This window comes from Syngnathus typhle, linkage group LG2, assembly GCF_033458585.1.
Source record: "Syngnathus typhle isolate RoL2023-S1 ecotype Sweden linkage group LG2, RoL_Styp_1.0, whole genome shotgun sequence".
Taxonomy (NCBI): domain Eukaryota; kingdom Metazoa; phylum Chordata; class Actinopteri; order Syngnathiformes; family Syngnathidae; genus Syngnathus; species Syngnathus typhle.
In genome coordinates, this window is record NC_083739.1 from 19,616,531 (window position 1) to 19,639,820 (window position 23,290).

At 41.3% G+C, this 23,290-nt stretch overlaps 1 protein-coding gene across 1 annotated transcript; it reads left to right on the plus strand.

Annotated features, from left to right (window-relative positions):
- The first annotated feature begins 3,398 nt into the window (after positions 1 to 3,398).
- On the plus strand, positions 3,399 to 23,151 carry prkar2aa (protein kinase, cAMP-dependent, regulatory, type II, alpha A). Its single transcript, XM_061269019.1, has 11 exons — positions 3,399 to 4,023; positions 4,804 to 5,087; positions 14,208 to 14,243; positions 16,265 to 16,401; positions 16,938 to 17,044; positions 18,280 to 18,421; positions 18,706 to 18,807; positions 19,369 to 19,443; positions 20,069 to 20,134; positions 20,668 to 20,806; positions 21,909 to 23,151. The coding sequence occupies exons 2-11, from the start codon at positions 4,841 to 4,843 to the stop codon at positions 22,031 to 22,033; spliced, it is 1,176 nt and encodes a 391-aa protein (XP_061125003.1). The 5' UTR covers positions 3,399 to 4,023; positions 4,804 to 4,840; the 3' UTR covers positions 22,034 to 23,151.
- Positions 23,152 to 23,290: the final 139 nt, after the last annotated feature.

Here is a 23,290-nt window from a genome sequence, read left to right on the forward strand (position 1 = left end):
CTTCAAGAATGATGATATTAAGCAAGCACGTGTTATGTGTGGACGCTGCTGTCTCCCTGTGGCCGCACTGAGCGATACCACAACTAATTTGTATAACCTTCTAAATCTGCGCCACACAGCTTATTACGTCGAGTGCAAAGCCAAATCTGAATGTTGTACGAAAAAAAAACAGTTCTGAAGTTTGATTTCTGCCACATGATGAAGTTTCCAAACGGCAGAAATGAATAATGGATGCTATCACCTTTTACCTGGTTGCGCAGGGATTCAAAGAAGCAATGGCTGCTTGGGCCCTGGATGACGTGCAACAACATAAATGCAGCAAACAAGGTGGAAGCTGCTGATTTTTCCCAATATTTTCTGAAATCATCTGTTTTCTAAAGTGCAATGTGTTTGTCGCATTCTAACTTCTAAAAGCATTTACTTGTTAATTCATTGACATTTGACATTTACAGGTATTTCAGTGTGAGATTCAAGTTATAATTTGAGTATCAGTTTATTGTCATGTTTATAAACTGTAAAGAATGCATGATGTACATATTGAGCAAACTGTGGGCATGTGTAAAAAGCTGGTTAGTCACTTCTCTCGCAGCTAGAAGAAAGGCCCTGAAAGCTCTTGAAAAAGCCCAGGAAGAGTCGACCTCAATTTACCATCTCATTCCCTCCTATCAGAATGGCAGAACAAGTTGGGCTCGAGTCAAATGATAATCCATAACTCAGAACCTGTCTGTGGGGAAAAAAAGATGCACCATTTAATTTCATCTGTGCGATATAGATGTCGTGGGCCCACTGGGTCACTGCTTGACCACTGATGCACTTTCAGGAGAAGGCTATGGCAGCGTTTTCTACGTGAAGCTTGTTCTTCATCTCCTAAACAACTCCTGGTGGTATTTAACACTGCACATAACAGTATGTGATTTGTCAATACTTCTTTGCATGGTATTACTTTGGATTTTTTTCAGACTTTTGAACTGTTGTTTTAACCCCCCCACACACACTTATTCTTCTTTTGAGCAAGTTAGAGTGCTCATATGTCTTCAACACTGCGTTTACGAGAGCCATGTTGACACTCTTGGCATGCTCAAGAATCCCCCCCCTCCTATTGCCTTACCCGTTTTCTGGTGAAATCCATCTTCTGCTCTACCAACATGTCCAGTTAACTCTGCCTCACTTAAACTCTCTCACTTTGAGCTATGCTGATGATCATCATTTCAAAGTATTCAAAAGCGCCTTTCTTTTATCTTCCACTAGTAGCAGTAAAGGGGCCTGTAGTGCGGCCTAACGCAGCTTTATTCTGATGAAAACCTGATCACCTTCATTACTAACAATGCCTACTGTACAGTACACGGCCTAATCAGTGTCCATCAACAAAGCAACGTCAACGTTCAATTTGTTCTAAAGCTAAATGTGGGTAGTAGAATGTTCCACTAGGTGGCAGTATTGCTCCGTTAGGGCAGGTAACTCAATATGGTGAGTCGTTTTACAAGATTTTCCTTGCCATCTGTCTCTGGTTGTTCTTCTTATCCGCATTAGGGTGGTGGGTTAGTCAGAACCTACCCCAGCTGATTTTGGCCAGAAGGCGAGGAACACACAGTGGACATGTAAACAACAATTCACACTCATTCAAACATATGGACAATTTAATGTAGGGAGGTCCTGGAGGGACGCTGTCTCGCTGCTGCAACACACTTGATTCAAATAATTAGCTCATCAGCAAGCTCTGAAGAAGCTTGATAAAAATCCTCATCATTTGAATTGGGTGTGTTTCAGCTGGGAGATATGAAAACAAAAACTACAGTGGCCCTCCAGGACTGAGTTTGGAAACCCCAGATTTAGTCTTCAATTCACCTAAAAGACGGATTTTTGGAATGTGGCACGATGCATCGGTATCCGGGAAAAATAAACACAATCATGGAGACAACATGCTGTTTACCTAAACGATCATTTGCAGGAAACTGTCAAGCCAATTTGCTTTAGGCATTGCACTTTTCTAAACATGGCATTTTGATCAATATTGCCTTTGTGGAATATGAATAAAGCAGGAACATTCACCAGGAAGCGGCCAGAACATTATCGTAAAGACAATTTTTAACTGTGTTTGTAACTGCGGTATTTAAAGACACTCCTGATTTTATTTAAAGACTCCCAACCCAGTATAAGGATCCTGGAGGTAGTTGTTGTCTCTTGAAAACAACAATCTAGTTTGAAGAATTACTCCAAGGCCTGCTGTGGCCATAGCAACAGCTTTTCCTCACTGAGTCCTCAGGAATGGGAATGGAAGAGAAGAGATGCTTCTCTTGACTGAGAAGGTGTTTTGCAGAGGCGTAGCCAGAAATTCTTCCAGTAGGGGCGCGCGCCCACAGGAAAAAAAATCGAACATCACCCACGCCGTTCGCTGATCGCTAAAACAACATCCGGGTCCGGGAGGCAAACGGTGAATGGATAACATCGCTCACATAGAATAGCGCAAGCACATTTTTTTTCAACCGGGGCACAGGGAGTCCTAACCGGGGCGCCGCCCCGGCTTGGCTACGCCTCTGGTGTTTTGGCAAAAAAAAAATACATGGGACTCCAGCCATTCCCAAGCACGCTGCAGCAGCACATTAGTGTGCCGTGACTCGTGGGAGATGCAAAACATCAGGTGTCCTGCAAGTAATTTTCACCTAATTGGTCTGACAATTATGTTTATTTCATGTATCTTTGTTTATCTCTTTATGCCAGCAACTAACTGACTGTTTCATTACCGGCATGTGTTATTTCAACAGTATACAGAAGTCATTCCCAAGCATTTTAGTGTGCCAGCATTTTAGTGTGCCATGAGATATTGTTAGGTGTAACACGGGACATTTATTTAATTGGTTGGAAAATGACTATTTAGGGTGGTATGGCTCAAGTGGCAATGTGGTTGATGTGTGATCTTTTGACTTGGTGATACTGAACCCCCAGTTAGTGTGTGAATGAGAAGGTTAAAGGTAGAAAATGCAATACAGGTGAAAACCCATTTATCATTAAAAAGTAAAATAAATCAAGCTTTATTTACGCACGCACACACACACACACACACACACACACACACACACATTTTGTTTAGTGGCGTACTGTGAGAACTTTCCAATGCAAAATTTTGTGCTTTGGCTCAAATTTCGACCTGTACACATTCCTCCACAGGAGATTTCGATCAAATGTTTCCAATGCACAACTTGGGCTTTGGCTCAAAGTTTGTGAAACATTTAAACAGACCTGGGGGCATTCCTCCCCAGGAGATTTCGATCAAATTTGACCTGTCATCTCTGTGGGTGCGGCACCACGTCTATCCCGCCTCTTCTTTTCAGCCAATAAAGTACTTATGATAATTTGATTGTTTCAACGTCGTGTCAATCAATGTCACCTCTTGTCCCTGACCACGCCCACCACGCGTCTTGGAGGAGATTCATTCGTGCATGACAGCTTGTGGAGTAGCCGGTCGGTGGGGGGCGTTCGATCGTGTTTATTCCACGCACGTTTCATTTGATATTGCAAACCGATCGGTTTTACCTTGCGGTGTTTTGTTCTTGCGGACTGTTTTTGATCACTGAACTCCCTGTGTCAGTTGTCGTACTGTACAGTAGTGGCTAACAGGCTGTTAGCTAATCAGCCGAATAGCTTGTTGGTGAACCAGCTCCCACGCAATTCTCTCCAGCAAGTCCCACCCTCTAAGGAGTGCGTGGTCGTCGTGCGAAGCTGCAGCGGTGAAGCGGTACTTCCCCACCCCCCTACCCTTCAACTCAGCCGGCATCGTTCTTGTTACGCCTCCGACGGGTCTGCTAGCAAAGCTAAAACCATTAAGCTCTGGTAACGTTAGCAAGGTGACGCCAACGACATTGTTGGCGCTGCGTGGGGAGAGACGTGTCTTCTAAAGAGGGATACGTTCGCTGTTCTCACTCCCCTCACCGGCTTGGAGAAGCGGCGGAAAACAACAGCGAACGGGGAATACTGCACGGCGAAGGAGGGGACTGGCTAGATTAGCCGGTGTGATTGAATTCGCATGTAAGTGGACTGCATGGCACTAGCTTTGCCCGGCACCTTATCGTAACAAGCGTGTTGAACAGGCCGCCCACTTCGTGTTGGCTTTAACTTCACCGTCCGTTTTACACTAAACCCTCGAAGGGTGGCTTTGCTCCTTGCTAGCCTCATTCTAGCTAACATGTCGATGAATGGCGTGACAAGTGGCGTCGCACAGCCGCCTACTTGTCTGGTAGCGTTTGGAAGTTTCGATGAACTCTACTCTGTGCCTTTTTTTATATGAAAGGCGCCGTTCGCCTTCCTGCAACTCACGAGGATTGGCCTCTTAGCTCGCCAGCAAGTTGACAGCTCTGTGTGTGTTGTCAGTGCGTGTGCGCGCGTGCACGCTCGGGCAATATTTGCAAAACCTAACGACTGACCCTGTTTATCTGATGGCCCCTCCACTCCCCTTCGGCAATGGCAAACCTTAGTCTCATATCTGCCCAATGCAGCTGTGGGAAGTCCGTGTTCCCAGATAAGGCAGCCATTCAGTGTCGGTGTCATACGGCAACCCTGCATTGCACTTACTACCTTGAATGATCAACTTTGAGTTGATGATCCAGCGGTTAGCTTGATAGTGGAATTCCAGGTGTCTGTCAAATTTAAAACTACAGAGCATGCAAAAAGCAAGTCTTGTGGCTCGGGAGGAATTCTGCTTTGCAGACCTGCAGCAGAAAGTCTAACCACACGACACTCATTTTGATGATCAAATCGATGACCCTCATTAACGACAACCTTTCCTGACTATCATCTCTCCTACCGCAGACAGAGATCAAGCCCTGCGACTGAGCCACAGACAACCATGAGTATTGAGATACCCGTGGGTTTGAAGGAACTGCTGGAGGGCTATACAGTGGAAGTGCTTCGGCAACGACCGTCGGACCTGTTGGAATTTGCCGTCCAGTACTTCACCCGCTTGCGGGACGCCAGGAGTCAAGATGGGGCTAATGAAGGGGGCAAGATGGGAAAAGGGGTGATGTTCGATGGAGAGCCGATGCAAACGGAGTCCAACGGCGACGATGACGAAGATGACGATTCAGATTTTGAACGTAAGTACTACGAGTGTCGTGTACACTAAAAATGCTGTGTTTTGAGATAGAACCCTAACGCAAATAGCAATAATGGGCACTTTGACTGTAGTCAGGAAGCAGACTCTCATGGCTCCATCACAAAAAAGCATTGGTTGTTGTCCTGCAGCCGTTGTCGTTTCAGCCTCCGGCTAATGCCCACAACACACAGCCAGCCAATGGAGGCTCCCAAGCCCAGATAAATGCAGGGAGGGGTGTGTGTGAGGAAGGGCATTCTGTGTAAAATGGTGCAAGAGACATGACTCATTATGCTGACACTTAATTGATAGATTAGAGAAATGAAAACAAACCTTCATTTTAGGGCTTCACTGTCTTGCTCCAAGGCACTTTGACATGGTCACAACGGGCAGGGATTGAACCCTCCATCTTTGGGTTGGGAGACAACCACTATAGAGTACAACTGAGCCACATACCGTTTAGTGAGTGGCAATCGAAGATACCCGCCAGTGACTTCACATCTCGCCACGGCAGCATGCGGATACCACAGATAGAAGCTCTTGTGCAATGGAAGTTTTGTGATGGCGTTTATATGACAAATATTTGGCTAGGAAAGGTCTTACACAGTATTTGGCTTTTTGTGCATTTATAAGGCCTTTCAATACTCTCATCTGGAGTTGTATCCTGAGGGTTGTTGAGAAGCGATGCAAGCTGTTCCACTGCTCTGCTCTGCTCTGCATATGCTGCACAGAGCAACGTGGCCTACATCTGTTAAGCCGCGGAGCTGTATGTTGTTTTGTGAATGAGGCTTCTTCATTGCATTTTCTCAATGGCCTCATCTCTAATGGACTGTGAAGCTGCCAAAGGTAGACTAGACAACATATTTTGGTGTTTACCAGAGGTCGAATTTCAAAGTTGGTCTTTAAGTTGCCAGGTAACCAAATTCATTATCCCCAGGGACGGGGTATAGTAGTAGGTTAATTGATAATAATGACTTTGGTTGGTTTTCGCTACTTTTATTTCATGTCATTAAAATCATGTTAGCAAATTAATTACGTAATTAGTAGTTAAATTTCCCTATAATATAGAAAGGAAATGATGCCTCCCCCCACAGCATATGAAAGTAATGATTGGCTTTGTCAATTGGCTCAGGGTAGAAGTGCAATTACCGTTGCTTTACATCTGTCTCTTTCTGTGTTTATTTGCTTCTTTGCCTTTGCACTCTTTTATTCCCCCCCGGAACGATTTCCCCATTCAAATCCCAAACAGAACATGCAATGTCATTGCTAGTACAAAGTACATTTTGATTAAGACAATTTCCACATTCAGACTTTCCACAGTCCAACGTATCAGTAAAGGACACAGCTTTAACGTGTTGTGCTTTCCTGTCTGATCACTGCGAATTGCACACATGACATCCATGGCAAGAGAAAGTTGCAGCCAGGCTTGGAACACAGCCCCCAGGGACATATCACATGGGGTGACAACACAGGCCTGTATGGCTATATGCATCGTGCTCTAGCCTGACCACACTTATGCATGGCCTGCAGATAAAAAGTAACACATGCTCAATTGGTGATACACTGGACTGAAGTAAACTTTGTGAAATTACTTTTACTAATCTGAGATAGTTTATTTTCTTTCTTTTTTTCTTTTTTTAAATATGTTCAGGTGACTTTGTAATAGTAATATGATGTCATTTACATATTGCTGGCATTGGGTCAAAACCTCTGTCATAATTTGGTCATGTTAATTTTTTTCACAGATTTATACTACTGGTCAGTGGACTCTGCAGCTGATATTTTACTTTTCAAATGAGCTGTAGCTCATAATTTGGAAACGTTAACATTTTTGTCATAAATCTATACCACTGGTCAGTGGACTCTACAGCTGATTGTTTATTTTTCAAATTAGCAGACGTGTGTGACGTCATGCACGCTGTGATCACAACGCCTCTGATCCACTGGTGAAAAGAGGCTTTGAATCTCTTTCATAACCACTTCAAAAAAACAAGCATAAAAAGGGATGATTATGTTGCATTATTGCCACTGTTTTATGTAAAGTGGTCTGTTGTTATTACATGTTATAAATTTAGTAAAGCGGTTTGTTACAGTGGCAGGCTGACAGCTGTTGAGAAGGCGCTATATAAAAAAATTTTAAAAAAAAAGAAATGATGCTTTCCATTGCAATTTACACGTGGGGCTTAATTTTGCAATTTAATGAGTTGAAAATGGCTTACTCTCTTGACGATGCTATGTTAATGGACAAACAATCTGTTTTTGAGGTCTCCTAAACAGTAAAGAATTTGGAGGCCACAAGAATAGCGCCTGGTGCCAGAAATGTATAGATTTTTTTTTTTTTTTAATCCCAAAGAATAAAACACCGAAGGCATTAATATACAATCAACATTCTTTCACCATTTTGCTCTTTACTTATAAAATAGGTCCCAAAAAGAAAAACATCAGTTAAACAAGTGTGTTCCGCCTCGTCGTCTTACGAATAAACTTAACACTTGTTTGCTCTCTATCCCAGTCCCCTTTACGCTGCATGTGTTGACCTGGATGTCTCAGAGCAATCTAATTAGACAAGATGGCTTTCAGGGAGAAGGTTATTATAGGCTTTAGCAGAACCGCCTTTGCCATGCTCTGTGGAGAGAATTAACATAGGTGGAAGTGACTTCAATAAAAAAAAAAAGGCTGAACATGAATGGGCAGAAGATACCGAATGAGAAACTATTCATTTAAATGAATAATTAACCAATAACTAAATGAATTAGTTAATTAAGTTATTGAAGCTGTTTGTCAAAGGTGAAAGTTGCTCTGCTCAAATAAGATTTTCCACAATGAGCACTTGCACAGCAAAACATGGCTGCGCATTTCATTCTCTGATTAAGAGGACTTTATTTGATTGATTCCATTGTGGGGCAATGCTCGGAGCGCAGAGCTTTCCAAGACCATCCCAGTGATTTAGGGTGAAGCTCAGCTTTTGTGACTATGATTGATTAATGGTTCCCTTGGAGAACACAAGGTCATTTACTTTTGATGCAAAGAGATGCATGTACAGGTTGGATTTGAAAGTAGCTTTGTGGCTCTAAGAGCAAAAAGAAACATGTATGAGGAAAGACAAGTGACATTTTATAAAAGACTGAAAATGATTTCCCGTTGTGCTTGATACTTAGTTTAGATACTTAACAGCCAAATCAGCCCTGACCTATAGGCGAATGTTAGTAAGTACACATGCAGCCTGATTGGAAGGGGGAAATTAGGGCACATATGCTCTCGTCCTCCGCTAAATAATTTTAACCAAGATCAGATGAAAACGAAAGAGCACTTGATTACTCTCTAACCGAGAGTCTAAATTATCCACCTCTTATTTGAAGTTAATTTGAGTCCTGACGGATGTGTTTGGTGCAGTCCCCATGGCAGATACAGCCACAGTTGCCATAGAAACTGCTGGCCTTGAGCAGCTCGGAGCCAGTCTCTTCCGCCCATGACTGTGATAGTCGGTAGGTAGCCTTGTTTCATTTATATTTGGATAGCAAGAGGTCATGGCTAGTTCACAGCCCTTTCCTTTTCAAATGTTGTAGGTCTTATTTGCCAGGCCTTGACTTAATGTGATGTCATTGTTGAAATATGAGGAAAGTTTAGGTAGTTTTTTTTTCTTTTTCAATGGAATAGAAGGTATGCAGACAACTGCAAGGCTATTGAATTTAATGACTCAGCTGTAAACATATGCTTGAGTTTGAGGAGGATTGGACTTCTTTTTGACTGTAAATGGTCATGTAATTGGAGACCAGCTTGGCCTTGTTTATGTTTCACCCTAGTGGTTTGATGAGCCCTTGTTTCGATTTCTTCCCACTGACTGTTCACAAATGTATTTTTTTTTCCTGCAGCCTATTCTGTTGCATATTACATCTGATGGTCAAATCTTGTGTCACACTGGTACACATTACACAGAATATTCATCATGAAAAATGATCATGTTCCGACCTGCGGTTTTGTTGCTATTGTTGTGTTGAGCCGCCTCATGCAGCCAACGCCGTAGCAAAGGATAGTTCAATTCAATTCAATTAATTAGATGTGTTGATTTGATTGAAGAGTTTGTCCTTAATGACTTGAGACATCAGGCCGTGAATGGCTTCGATGGTCGTCTTGCAGCTGTCCCGGGTGGCTTTGGCCAGCTTGTCCTCGGACTTCCTGTCGTGCGAATGTACTTCCCGCAGTTGCTGTCGCATGTTCAGATGACAAGGACATCTGAGAAGATGGCAATTTGCCTTAAAATGCGAGTAATTAAACAATCAATTCAGTAGAGTCCCCAGAGTGGTCAGTTAAATGATGGTTATGCCAGTCGGGTAGTCTTAGTGCTGACAGGACCAAAAACAATAGAATGTTTTTTTTCTTTCTGTAGACTAGTTTTGAGCACAAGTGGTGCTTCTGGCCTATGTACTGCCACGGTCATTGATTAAAAATTTGACACATTTTGCACATCGATTGCTTTAACTTTGACCTTACCTCTCTTGCGATGGATCTGACAATCATTCCGGTTTGTCCTGTGGATATGACAAAAATGCCGTATGTGCTGACAATGCTGAAGAAATGGACTTAATCACTGGTATCGTATTAAAATCGTCTTCATCCTCAAACTCTCTCACTGAAAATGTGCAACCAAGGAGACTGTTTATTGAGCTCCTTTTATAGCAACAGTGTTTTAAAAAATGGTGTTGTGCATTGATGAAGATGGGTGGAGAGGAGTTTTATTTTAGAGATTTGGAAGACTGTCTGGTTTGTCATGCAGCACTGTGAAAGCAACACAAAGCAAGTTAATTATTAGAAGGTCGGGATCCCAATTGGGCATTTCAAATCAAAGACCGAGTGTAACCTGTGACCTGGACGTGAGTATCAATGCAATTGTTCCTTCTACCAGTTATCATTGATAGTCTTGCTCTTGCATACTAGAGATGATTACAAGACTTGAAATAATACCCATATTTAGAAAGATACATAACGCATAATGAACATAATGCATACATGGAGACGGGCTAAAGCACAGTTCTTCAAACCAAGGATTGTTAGTTTTTTATTTCAGACCAAGTTAGATATTTCGTGTTAGTGCTCTACCAGACATGGCGGAATACACCCTGGACTATTCGCCGGGACAATATAAACAACCATTCACACTTAAATTTATACCTAAGGACATTTTAGAGTCTTGAGCATGCCCATGACCCTCGTGAGGCTAAGCGGTTTGGATGATGAATGAATGAATGAATGAAGGAACAATCCTACATTGTAACTTCCAACATCAAAACTGTGAGAGGGATGAACTAACCACTTGATCACCCAATTTATCATAAATAATCCAAAATGCTAGTGGTTGCTTAGGGCAAAATTCATATCAATTGAATGTGTCTATAATAGTCTGGTGGCAACTGGAAGTTGGAGTGAGACACTGGGAAAGTTGATGAGCCTGATAAGTGACCCGTAGAGAATGAGTGGGAGAGAGCGCAAGAAATACTCTGTGGTTGGGAAAGAGATAAAGACATAATAAACAAGAGGGAACGTCTCCCACCCTTATTTGTTATAGCCCATAGTCTTCAGGGTCCCTAAGAGCCTGGAGCCCCTCCCAGCTGGTGACCACTCAATCCCAGTGGCTGACAAATACATTTAAACATCTTGTCACGCCAAACAGCTATTGAGCATTATTAATCTTGTTGCAAAAAAAATAAAGACCCCTCAATGGCAACAAAGTTTTATGGACTGGAATGTTAGTCTCATGCAAATCTTTTTCTAATGTTGCCCGTGAACAGCTGATGCAGAGCCTGAAATCATTTAAGATGAAGAGAAAAAAGGCTTCTCAATAACTCCAACTGTGCTTCTTATTTTGCTTAAGGCTACCTCAACCACAACAGTGCTCTTTTCACTGTGTTTTATAAATACTGTTATAAAATGCTCGTGAAGTCTGTTGTACTGCTTGCTCAAGACGGCTGTCTTGTATTATTCAAACAGCCGGTCAAAAGAAATCTAATTACACTGCAAATATTTGTCTCATTGCCTGCTCAATGATCCTTAAGTCCTGCCGAACTATTTGTTTACTCTGTCCATTAGGCAGGTCCAATTTTTTTTTGCACTAGTAATAAGTAATACAAAGCTTGACATTTTCCTCTGGTGGTCCCCTGGGATGAGTGAAATGCAGCGGATTGATGGAACGCTCTGTCTCTATGTAATTCAGAAACACGAGTCATCACATGAAGTAGATACAATACCACTGCGTCAACATTAAATTGCAAACATGAGCTAAAATTAAGATTACCTCGCATCCAAAAATCAATATACTAGAACTTCATTCCAGATAAATTGTATTTATTTATTTATTTTGCTTGATTTTTTTTTTCCATTCATCCTTGGTGTACACCTTCTTCACTGCGCAAGCCACCCTTTTTTCTGGGTTGATGGTCTGCCCAAGCAAAGTTGTCCTGCCCTATTACACTTTTAGTTAGTCCTTCACATTTCCCACGCCCTGTTGTGTTGTAATTAGTTGTCGCTGGGGAATGTCACTGAAGAGCACTGCATATTATTCCTGATCTCATCCGATTATGTTAGTGTTACACTTGCGATGTCTTGCTTCAATGTTTTATATGTAAGGCAAAGGTTCATAAATGCCTCATCTCCAGTTATTCTCTCATGCTTCAATTTTGCGTGATTTCTGTGCGAAAGAGGCTTACTAATGTGTTTTGAGTTTTTCAGTTTGGATGATTTAAACAGTACTATCTCATCCTACAGTTTATCACTTCAGGATATGTAGCAATCGATATACTATAAATACTTGATTTAATAGCCAAACTAGCTTGACTGAATGGAAAGTACATTATGTACTCTATTTTGCCCCAGTTTAAAGACTGGATTTATCAAAATCAATTTCATGCAATCCACTAAAAAATAGTAATGTACTGATCAGTTAAGTGATTATTATGACCGGCGGTATTAGGCACCATTGCTAGAGTATTCCTATAAAATAAACATTTTTATTTCCATGTAGTATCTTGTTTCTTTGACTGCAATGCTTCTTTTTCTATTAGGAATAGGTTTTTATCATCCTGCTTGCGTATCCCCCCCTGAATCTCCAGTCTTCACATCCTGGAGTTATTGCAATATTTTCATGCTATAGTCCAACTTTTCTTGTTGTTCTTGTGTGGCAACTTACTGCTATTAGCTATCATATAATATGTCACATTTCTAGATGTCTCACTCAGTTAAACCTTCTGGTCTGTCATTTGTTTCTCCATCTGTGTAAATCTCCATCTTTGCTCCCTCTTCTTGTTTCCATCGAACAGTTTTGATATGGCACATTGTGCATGCACGAGAGCTTGAGAGTTGGTAGTGAAGGAGGAAGGAAAGGGTGGAGAGACGAGCTGCCACTTGTTACAAGCTAGATACTGGAGAAGGAAGTTGGATGCGGCTAAGAAGGGACAAGGGGAGAGGGAACGGGGTAGGGTTGTTATGGCAATGAGATCCTCTTTGTGTTAGGTTGCCAAGGCAACTTCAGGCGTACATTTAATACAGCCACCAGCATCGCCACACTGCCATCAACACCATTCAAACACATGACTGTGGAGAGACCACATGCACCCACACAACTGAGCACATATGCATGTGAGCAAAAATATTTCATGGAATGCATTTGTGCGATACAATAGACAATACAGGCCTGAACAGGGTGGTGGTCGTCAGGTGATTTGAACTAGTACTTGTTCCTGAAGACTGATATAGTTCATCTCTTACATGTTAAATGATAGTTTGAACATTCTGATGAATGGTCTTGTCCTTTCTCAGGTGAGTGAGGAACGTTGCGTGTGTCTATGATTATCTTGGAGTCTCTCAACTTCACTGTCTAGATCTAATAGGCTCTGACACGATGGTAATACCGTAGTGTGGCACACTCTTAATATATGTCATTGCCCGTCTGGGCCGCAACAATCTTGGCATTATTAAGCGGGTGTTTGTTTACTAACTATGTAGGATATTCAGCTGAATGCAAAGACGCATTGTAATGAGGTGAAAACATAAAGGAAATAGATGCACATCTACATGTCCTCACACAAACAGGTGCACATCCTGCATACTTGTTTGAATGGCCTCTGAATAATTCCTGATGCATAATCATATTCAGCAGTATCCACTTCAGGCTGCTCGGTCAAGAGTGCAGTACGCAGGTCACATGCTTGAAATCTCCATTTCCTCAAATATTGGAGAATAGACCTAATGTTGGCTCTCGCCTGACACCCACATCTCTTGTATCAAACTCTAAAACTGCTCCCCATCACCTCCAAGTTCCACTGTGCTGCAGTTTTCTGTGCACAGTCAACGTTGAATATAGAGTGCGATAGTTTTCAGTCAATATGTAATCAATATTGTATACGACTGTACACGGTTTTGGGATGGGGAGGTTCCTATTGAGTGTTAATTTCATGTTAATGAAACCCTGAAGCCATTGAAATTATTTTCAATTTTTTTTAGAGAGAAATTAGATGGTGATAAGGCGCACCTAAAAACCAAAAATTTTCTCAAAAGCCGACAGTGCGCCTTATAGTCCGGTGCGCCTTATATATGGACCAAATTCCTAAATTGAAACTGGCCCGAAGCATTGTGTCATAAAATCAATCATAAGTGGCCTGCTGAAGACTATGAATCATGAATAAAAAAAAACTATGGATCATTATTTTGTGATTATAAAGTCATTTGTTACGTCTGAAGTTGAAATAAAAAAGATAAAATGGAGAATGATTTGATTTGGATTTAAAATCTGACATGAGGCATTAATGGTGCGCCTTATAGTCCGGTGCGCCTTATATAAGGACACAGTTTTAAAATGGGCCATTCATTGAAGGTGCGCCTTATAGTCCGGTGCGCCTTATATAAGGACACAGTTTTAAAATGGGCCATTCATTGAAGGTGCGCCTTATAGTCCGGTGCGCCTTATATAAGGACACAGTTTTAAAATGGGCCATTCATTGAAGGTGCGCCTTATGGTCCGGTGCGCCTTATAGTCCGGAAAATACGGTGCTTAAGTAAAACCAAAAATGTCTCTATTTGTTTGTTGAAACTCACTGATGTTCATTTGCCCCTCCCCTTTCTTGTCTCTTTGCAGCCCCACCACCAAGCAGATTCAACAGAAGAGTGTCAGGTAAGATTCCTGTATGAGTGTGAGAGCGTGCCTGGGAGATTTATTGTACCTTTGACGTCATGACCCTCAAGGGCTATTATATGATATTGCATACTTGGTTGCGTAATGGGCCCTATTGCGGCGCGTGCACAAATTGTGTTGACCATGCACGTCAAACACAAGTAGCAGATATATTCACGGTTTCCGTCACTGGCCCATATTTTGTCACAATGAGTCTCTATGCGTAGGTAGGCTGTCTGTCTGCACAGCCTTATCTGTTTCCTCTATTTGGTGAGCGTTTTTCTTTTTTTTTTTTCCTCCAGGATTTTCAGCTTTAAACAGGTTCACAAAATATTTGACGTGATGATGAACGAAATGATAGGCTTACAGCTTTTTATTGAAATAATTTCTTTCAAAATTCTCAGGGGTATTTAGACACTACATAGAGCCGCAACCATTTTCCATAACTGGTTGAATACTTTTTGAAAATAATTCCCATGAAGTCTTTGGCCAGTAGCCATCAGCAAACACTAAGTTTCTTTCCTTCGTTTTGCCAGACCTTCAGTGACGTCCAGTCCATGAAAAGTAGTAAAGTAAATTATGCTCCACTGTCACTGAGATAACCATTTAAGAATATTATTATATTTTTGTTTTCCGAAGGTGTTGAGTAGCATGTTGCAGTAACTCACAGATAGACAAGTGAATAGTAGACTGAAGTGGGGGAAAAAACAGTCAGGTCTAGTCCAAATGCACAACCAACCTTTATCAATGTTAATATGTAGCGGGCAGATGCTTAAAAATATGTGCCAAGGGTGTAATTCCTAAATGTCTAGGTGTGTCTCTACTTCAGTCTTATCTCTTGTGCCAGTTTGGTGAGTTTGGTGTTTTGTTTCCACTCTCTGTGTCCGTTGTCTTTAATCCATGGTACTCTAGTTGTCTCACATTTCATTGCACTTCACAGATGAGTAAGTAATTGACTTGTCGTCAGCCTTAGTGGACAGCAGCATTTTGATTTGGCTCTCTGCTGTGTGTCAGTTGACGTTTATCTTTATTACTGTCTTGCTATTGCTGTTGACTCTGCTGTCCATTCCTCAGCTTTATAAAGGCTTGTGTGGGCCATGTGGGTTTAATTCGACTGAGTAAACTGTTTTTTTTTTTTGGTACTACCGCCACTGGTGGAACAGCAGTCACAAATTCTCAATGTAACCAAAAAAAGGCAATTCAAACAAACTAGAGGGGAGGATTTCAGTGTTAAACAATTATTCATTAGCTGTTAGTATTTTAGATATTGCAGTTTTTTTTCCACAATGGTGTGTTAATGACAAGAGATCTTAATGTAACAGCCTTGGCAGTAGAAAATAAATGTGGAGCTTCAGAAACATCCACACGAGAATCAGTTTGTGTAAAAAGGCATTTCTGTTTGAGACACCTTTAGTATTACAACAATTAAAATTCTTTAAAAAATTGTAGCTATCCAAAATCAGATTTATCATGGTTATTGTAATCCAAAATCTTTAGTTATAGTATTACTAGGACAGTTAGTCAACTGTGGTCTTTTTGCAACTGTCTTGTCGTGGAATTGTTGAAACAGGATTTCTACCTTCCGCATTCTGTATAAAATGTCAATCATTACCTTTAAAAATGGCATCATAAATTCGTAAGATATAGCCATGTTTTGAATTGGCGTCTAGTGGCTTTGCCGCAATTGCAAGACTACTCTATTAAATAACATTGCTCATTTGAGGCTACTTGGGAACAAAAACTGATGTACTGTATTAAGATAAAGTAATAACATTATTGTCGGGGGAAATATTTCTCAATATGGCAGCATTAATGATCTGTCACTTTCATAAGGCAAAAACTAGGCTCTGAGTAGACACAAACAGAATTTCATTGGTCATGCTTAAGAGTCACGTTTAGCACAGTTGGACCAAGACTTTAATTTACAATGCCGGTAACAGAACGTCTGTGTACTGTACGTGTGGCTCATGTTCATTGCAACTCCATTCCCCCCCACCCCACCCCCTCCGTAATTTCTCCAGTGTGTGCGGAGGCATTCAATCCAGATGAGGATGATGAAGACACAGAACCCAGAGTGGTTCATCCAAAAACCGATGTACAACGCTGCAGACTGCAGGAGGCCTGTCGGGACATTTTGCTCTTCAAAACACTGGATCAGGTAAATAATGGGAAGGATGACTCGGCATACACTGCACGCACACTGGTGAGAAAAGGCTAGTCCCCTTTGCCCCATGTCTCTCTTTGAGTCCTTTATTATTAATGGCATAGTAAAACTCCTGCGATCTGCCCATGTGTGGGATTTTCCCCTGAATTCCAAATGTGCCTTGATTTATTTGCATCTGCTTTGGCTTGAAATGAATGAGAATGTTTTTTCCCATTGTGAGCCAAAGTAGACTCACAAATGATATATGTCTGTGACATTGTGTTGAATTTGTGGACCCCAGGGATGGCATGATTGTCTTGAGATTACATATTCTTGTGAAACAGAAAATGGTTACTTAATGTAAACAAAAAGGCTTTTTTTCCTCTTCTTTTACACTCTTCCTTTCATGAGATAGGTTAGCTTTAGTTTGGCCCCCTCCAGGGGTCTTTTTTTTTTTTAGCTTCTTGTTCAATTGCACTGTTTTTCTGGGTTTGTCATGTGTTTGTATGTGTCTACAATGTTTCTTCTTGTCATTCTCATCTTCATTTCAGGAGCAGTTCTCTGAAGTGCTGGATGCAATGTTTGAATTACGAGTCCAGCCCCAAGAGCATGTGATTGACCAGGGAGACGATGGGGACAACTTTTATGTCATAGAGCGGTAAAGATACAGACAAATAGCCATACTTAATATAGCCTTATGGTTAATATAGCCTTTAACTGTAAGAACACAGAAGGGCTCAAAGGACCACACTGAAAAACTAATAAAAAAAGATGGTGGACTTGCCAAATTAGCTACATTAGAACTACAAGAGTTTTAAAGGTTAATGTTTCCGCCAGTCTGGCCGCTAATTACTGATCTGTGAGAGTCCACTGACTGTGATATTCCCATCTACATACACACAATCTAAACTATTGTTTTCTGTGTTTTGTCTGCACGAGGTGTGTCAGGATGACCTTTAGCAGCAGCATGTCTGCCAAGTCATACTATCTCAGGCTATTATCAAAGCTGTTAAAATGTAATGAATGTTATATCCTCTAAGGATGCATTCCGAGTTTAAAGCTTGATTTGCTGACTAGTGAGTGCTCCAGTGACGCCATTCTATTTCTGTTCTGTTGATCCTAGCAAGGGTTGTGGAAGGTGAGTTGTAGCCTATTCCAGCTAACTCTGGGCGGGAGGTAGGGCACCCGCTAAACTGACTGCCAGCCAATCACAAGGCACATACAAACAACCATTCAGAGTCTTTATTTTAAACTAAGAAACGTGTCTTTGGAGTGTGGGAAAGCACTAGCCACTCTACTATTGTGCCACCCTCAGGAAGTGATAATGTACACAGAGACATTGTACTGATCTATATCTGGAAACGGTGCACTCTTAGTGTAAACTTATTTGTATGGTAGTCCATTTTTAACAACAAAAACTAGCATGTGTAATAGAAAACGACTACTAATGTGAATTTGGCGCATGGTCTGCCTGAAATTAAGCACGATACATTCTCTACGTGGGTCCTCTAAGTCTCAGTCAGAAAGGATTGGCTGTGGAATGTTGTTATTAATCAGCGTACAAGCCGACAATTTGACCCTGGGAACAAGAAGTGATCCCCAACATACCTGAATGGTCTCCTCTGTTCAAGTAGAATAAAAAGGTCAGTTTGGTCTGAGCCACACTATTATTTGCGGCTTAGTAACATTTAGAAGTCTTTTTGAGGAACTGGTAGCTAATGAAATATCGTAACAAACAATTGATGATCTCCTAAATTTGTGCATGTTCAAAATCTAGTCCGTGGTTCAATACTGTTCACCTAAACTTTTAGCTAAATTAGAGGAGTCGCATTCTTTTCTTGCACCAGGACTCATTCAAGGTTTCTCTCCCCTGTTTGATCTCTCAATCTCCAGAGGTGTGTTTGACATTGTGGTATCGGGAACATGCGTGGGTCAGTATGACAACAAGGGCAGTTTCGGGGAGCTGGCACTCATGTACAACACACCACGTGCAGCTACCATCATCGCCACCCAAGAGGGCTCGCTATGGGGGCTGGTAAGAGCATCTAAATATGCCAAACTGAAATTGATGTTACTGAGGGTAATATTGCGACACCAATCTGGATCGCCATATCTATAATTCCTTGTAGTTGTCTAGTCGTCCACATACTGTATGTTTTAAGTACATTGATTGTGAGCCACCAAGCTTAAGAATGGAATCAAATTCTGTGTCAATGGAGGAGGTGCTCTGCTGTTCCCCCAAGTGGCCAAAGAGAGAAAGACAAGTCAGAGATTTTGAGAATGCACTTTGATGATTTGCCCCCCCCCCCCCCCTTTTAGGATCGTGCCACATTTCGTAGACTCATTGTGAAGAACAATGCCAAGAAGCGAAGGATGTACGAGTCTTTTATTGAGTCTGTGCCCTTACTGAAATCCCTGGAGGTGAGTTCAATGTTTGAGTGGACCGTGAATAAATCTGTTATCATCATGTTTGGAAACAATAGGCGCCAACATAATGGCCAGCCTGTTTGCTCAATCAACTCTACAATGTGTGTGTTAAGCGCCAAAGGAGCGCATCTGCGCCGTCAGCCTAATCTGGGCAACAGAAGGATAAATCAATTAGCCAGGCTCTCGGTGGTCAGGTTAACAATGTCTGTACTACTACCACTTCTATTTTTGGATCAATTAAAAGGTTGAAATGTAAATAACGGATGGCGTTCCGTCTTATTCTGATCTTTTCAATTGACACTTTCAACCTGCAATGGTAAAGAAGGCTAAAAGCATCATTTATCCTGTCTTCCTAGTTGCCCTGCTTTGGTCAAATAACAAGAAGTGTTTGTTTAGATGTGGTGTCATCAGAGCTATTGGCATATTCAAGTACATGTGTAGTGATGTTAAAAAAGGTCTGCAAACATAGACAAGTTTGCATTCGTCAAACAATTCTGTTGCCAGCATTTGTCTCATTTTTCCTCTCTCATCATTCGCCTTGTTTTATCCTTGCAGGCAAATGAGAGGATGAAGATTGTGGATGTATTAGGCGCAAAACAGTTCTCAGATGGTGAGCGCATCATTACACAGGTAAGCCCCTCACATTTGACTTGTTTCAGCCTGAGCAAGGTCATGTTATATCAAGGCTTGCATCTATGGCAGGGGTGTCCAAACTACGGCCCGCGGGCCGCAGTTTTTATTGGCCCGCAGCAAATTCTGAAAACATAATTGAATATGGCCCGCACAAGAAGCTTGCGCTCAACTCTGTTGCACTTCTCAGTTTCAACACTAGATGGAGCCCGCCACACAAATGAAATCAAGCGAAGCGTTCGACGTCCCATTAGCAACCCCCCGGAAGAGAAGCGAGCGCGCAGCGTTCAACGTCACCTTAGCACCCCCCCCCCCCCCCCCGGAAGGGAAGCGAGCGCGCAGCGTTCGACGTCCCATTAGCAAAAAAACACTACCAACTGACTCAAATGAAGCTGAGATCATGTAGTGAATGAAGCTGAGAAATTGCATTGTGCTACATTGCCATGTAGATTTGAATTTGATTACTTGTCCCCACCCTTTTTATTCCCTGTAAAGCGTCTTTGGGTCATTGAAAAGCGCTATATAAATTAAATGAATTATTATTATTAAATGTCTTGGATTGGAATAAGAACCACGATATTGTCAATTTCTATGTCAGAAACCTCACTGCATTTGTTGTTGACAGGGGGACAGTGCTGACTGCTTCTACATCGTCGAATCTGGGGAAGTCAAGATCATGATGAAGAGTAAAGTAAGCAGAGTTTGCATTTCACAGCATTCAGTTGATCGGTTTTTACATTGTACGACAATTGTATCCCAGCCAGAAATACTAGATTCCTACTGTTTCATTTGGAACGTGGTCACATCAACATGGCTCAAATTTTCACCAAAGAATAGATGCAATCATAGTTTATCTACCAAAAGAATCAAATGTTTTCAAAGTGCGCTTTTCACACTTAATCATAATGTCTGTTGCAGTACATTTGTTATTCCTTTGTTTATTATATTCGTAGTGTGCAAAGTTGGGGAGAAAAAAATACATTGTCTGAAACACAAGCCCTATCAGCTGACTATTGCAGTCCTCCGGGTAGTTGCTGTAAGAATCATTTTGACAATGACAACCAACGCTCCCCATTAAAGAGGTTTTGCCAAGCAACAGAGGGAATTACGACTCTCGGCTCAGCTGCCGAGTGCCTCTCTTGCTTTGGGGGGTGGGGTGGCGGGCAATGATACGCTCACTAGTTGCTAACCTTTAACCCTCTTCCTTCCTTCTACACCGAGCAGACGAAGGCAGACCATGCAGACAACGCGGAGGTGGAGATAACACGCTGTAGCAGGGGTCAGTACTTCGGGGAGCTGGCCTTGGTCACTAACAAGCCCCGCGCTGCTTCAGCCTACGCAGTGGGCAGTGTCAAACTTTTGGGTAAGATCTCATACACTTCATGTTAAAAATATTTGGCAGCAGCTGTTGTTTTAAAGCAATATTTTTTTCTTTCTTTTTCTCTTCAAGAGTTGTTGGCTCAATACATGCCTTTTAAAGCGATCAATATGAATCCCTTTATTATTAATGTTTTATTTGAACCACTCCTGCTCAAATGCATTTGTGATGAATTGCTTGCCTAATTGATCCGGGGGTTGTCAACCAAGCATGGTGACTTGACGTCTCAATTATGCTGTGGACTGTTACTCACCGCCACAGCTATTTATTGCATTACATGATATTGTCCATCATTCATTTATCTTCTGAAGTGATTCACTACCCATACGACCACAGTTGTTGTCAGTCAGGCCTAGAAATAAATGATAAAATAACTAGTACAGTGGTACACACCTTTTTGTGCTGTGCTTTTTTTTTTTGCAATGAGAGCAATTACTTGGTCCTTTTTTTTTTTATTTCTTCTACCAGTCAAAATTTAAGTCATTTGCAAGCTTCAGGTAGGCTGCCGCTGGAGTGAAGTGACAAAAAAAGTTGCCAATGCATTTTGAGCCATTTTTGAAGCGATCAAACAGACAATTACAAAATGAAGGGACTCATTACCTGCATTGGGTAGACACCAACAATAAATTAACCTCCACATGTCACTCACAGGGCCGCACAGCTTAAAGGCCTGCATCGATGCAGAATTATTGCACAAGCATGCGTGCACATGTGCCACTGTTGGAATAGTTAGTGATGAAACCACTATTGTTTTATATTTTCATATGTTTTTGTATTTATTTTACAATACAGTGATTTTTATTTATTGACTTTAACACATGTTCCAAAATGATTGTTGTTTTTGGCGCCTGTAATGGATTACTCGCATTTAAATTTATTTCATTTAGTAGGGAACATTTATTTTATATCATGGACCATTTCAGTAGGATTAGATTTCATTTAGTTTCGCCAAATCCATTTATGCCAATGCTTTTGAATTCATTGTCATAGCAAAAAGAGCTCAGTCAAATGGTTGTGTGGCGAGACTTAATATTTTAGGATCTGAGTTGACTCCACACTCACATATATGATGCACTTCCTTTTGCAGTAATAGACGTGCAAGCGTTTGAGCGCCTCCTGGGCTCCTGTAAAGAGATCATGAAGAGGAACATCGCCCATTACGAGGAGCAGCTTGTGGCCCTGTTCGGCTCGAGCATGGACCTGAGAGACTGAGCCTCCCACTCCACTCGCCGTGCCTTCTATTACACAAGCACGCACACACACAGACACACAAACACACACACATTCACACAGGTGATTGAGATGCATCCAAAGCTTTACCCATTTTGTCCAAACATGAAGAAATGTATTTGGTTCACATGGAAAGGAATAAAAGAAAATTTATTTTGCGTATACACTGACACAAGCACTCACATATTCCCTTAATATAACTCTTACACATGCACTCCTTAATAAAACTGCACACACACACACACACATGCAGATAACTGTAGGCCATAACCTTGTTATTTCATGCCAGCTTCATGCTTTCAGCATGTCTTAGATGAGTTCGCCTGTATGCAGATAAGGCAGAGGTCAGATGTAGAACGAATACACACACACACACACACACACACACACACTCACACTCCATTCATAACGTTTTCCAAAGCGCAGCAGCACTCGTGCTTTGAAAGGGCAGTTATCGATATCACAGGAGCATTTTAACAGCTCTGATTTGCCTCAGCCAAGAAGGGAGACACACACACACACACATACACACACACACACACAGAGGGTACACTTAATGAACACAAACCACATTTGCAAAAACAAAATTGAGCTGACAAACTTAAAAAAAAGATGTTAAAAAATGCAAAAAAGTTTAATGAAGACTAACGTTTTAGAAACATTTTATGAAGATAAAAACAGAATCTTTGATAAAATATTATTTAAGTATATAAAAAAGAAGTGTTTCCTCCCTGAGAGGCCGGGGTACAGAACAATGTGAGGACACTCCATTTCTTCCTCGACTGTTGTTGAGTTCAGTTTGTGCTGGTGAATATTACAGTACCATGGAGGAAGTGATAAAACAACATCCTCCATTTCTGGGAATTTGCTATTCTATTTGTTGACACCACACTTCATTGTATTGAATTAATTATTAATGTATTGCTATCATATATTTGTTTTTTTTTGTTTTTTGACCAACTGATAATTCACCCTCCATCTGTGTAAAAACACAGAAAAAGCTAAAAAAATTGTGCTTATTTCTCTTCGATTATCCTAAATGAGTTGTCCTGGATGGAAAAAACAAAAAAATGAAAAAAATAAAGAAAACTTTTGGTAAAGATGGTGTCCTTCTTAATATTTTTTTACTAGGACAATTGCTTTTATTGCGATTTAGATCGTTTTTGGAATCCATATGTTGAGATTCACTGGATGAATGAATTTTAATGGGGATATATATTATATGTACTCATTGTGTAA

Coding starts and splice junctions, on each gene's coding strand:
- prkar2aa (XM_061269019.1), top strand. CDS start 4,841: ATGAGTATTGAGATACCCGTGGGTTTGAAGGAACTGCTGGAGGGCTAT. Junction 5,088..14,207: donor TGACGATTCAGATTTTGAAC/GTAAGTACTACG, acceptor GTCTCTTTGCAG/CCCCACCACCAAGCAGATTC. Junction 18,422..18,705: donor AGGGCTCGCTATGGGGGCTG/GTAAGAGCATCT, acceptor CCCCCCTTTTAG/GATCGTGCCACATTTCGTAG.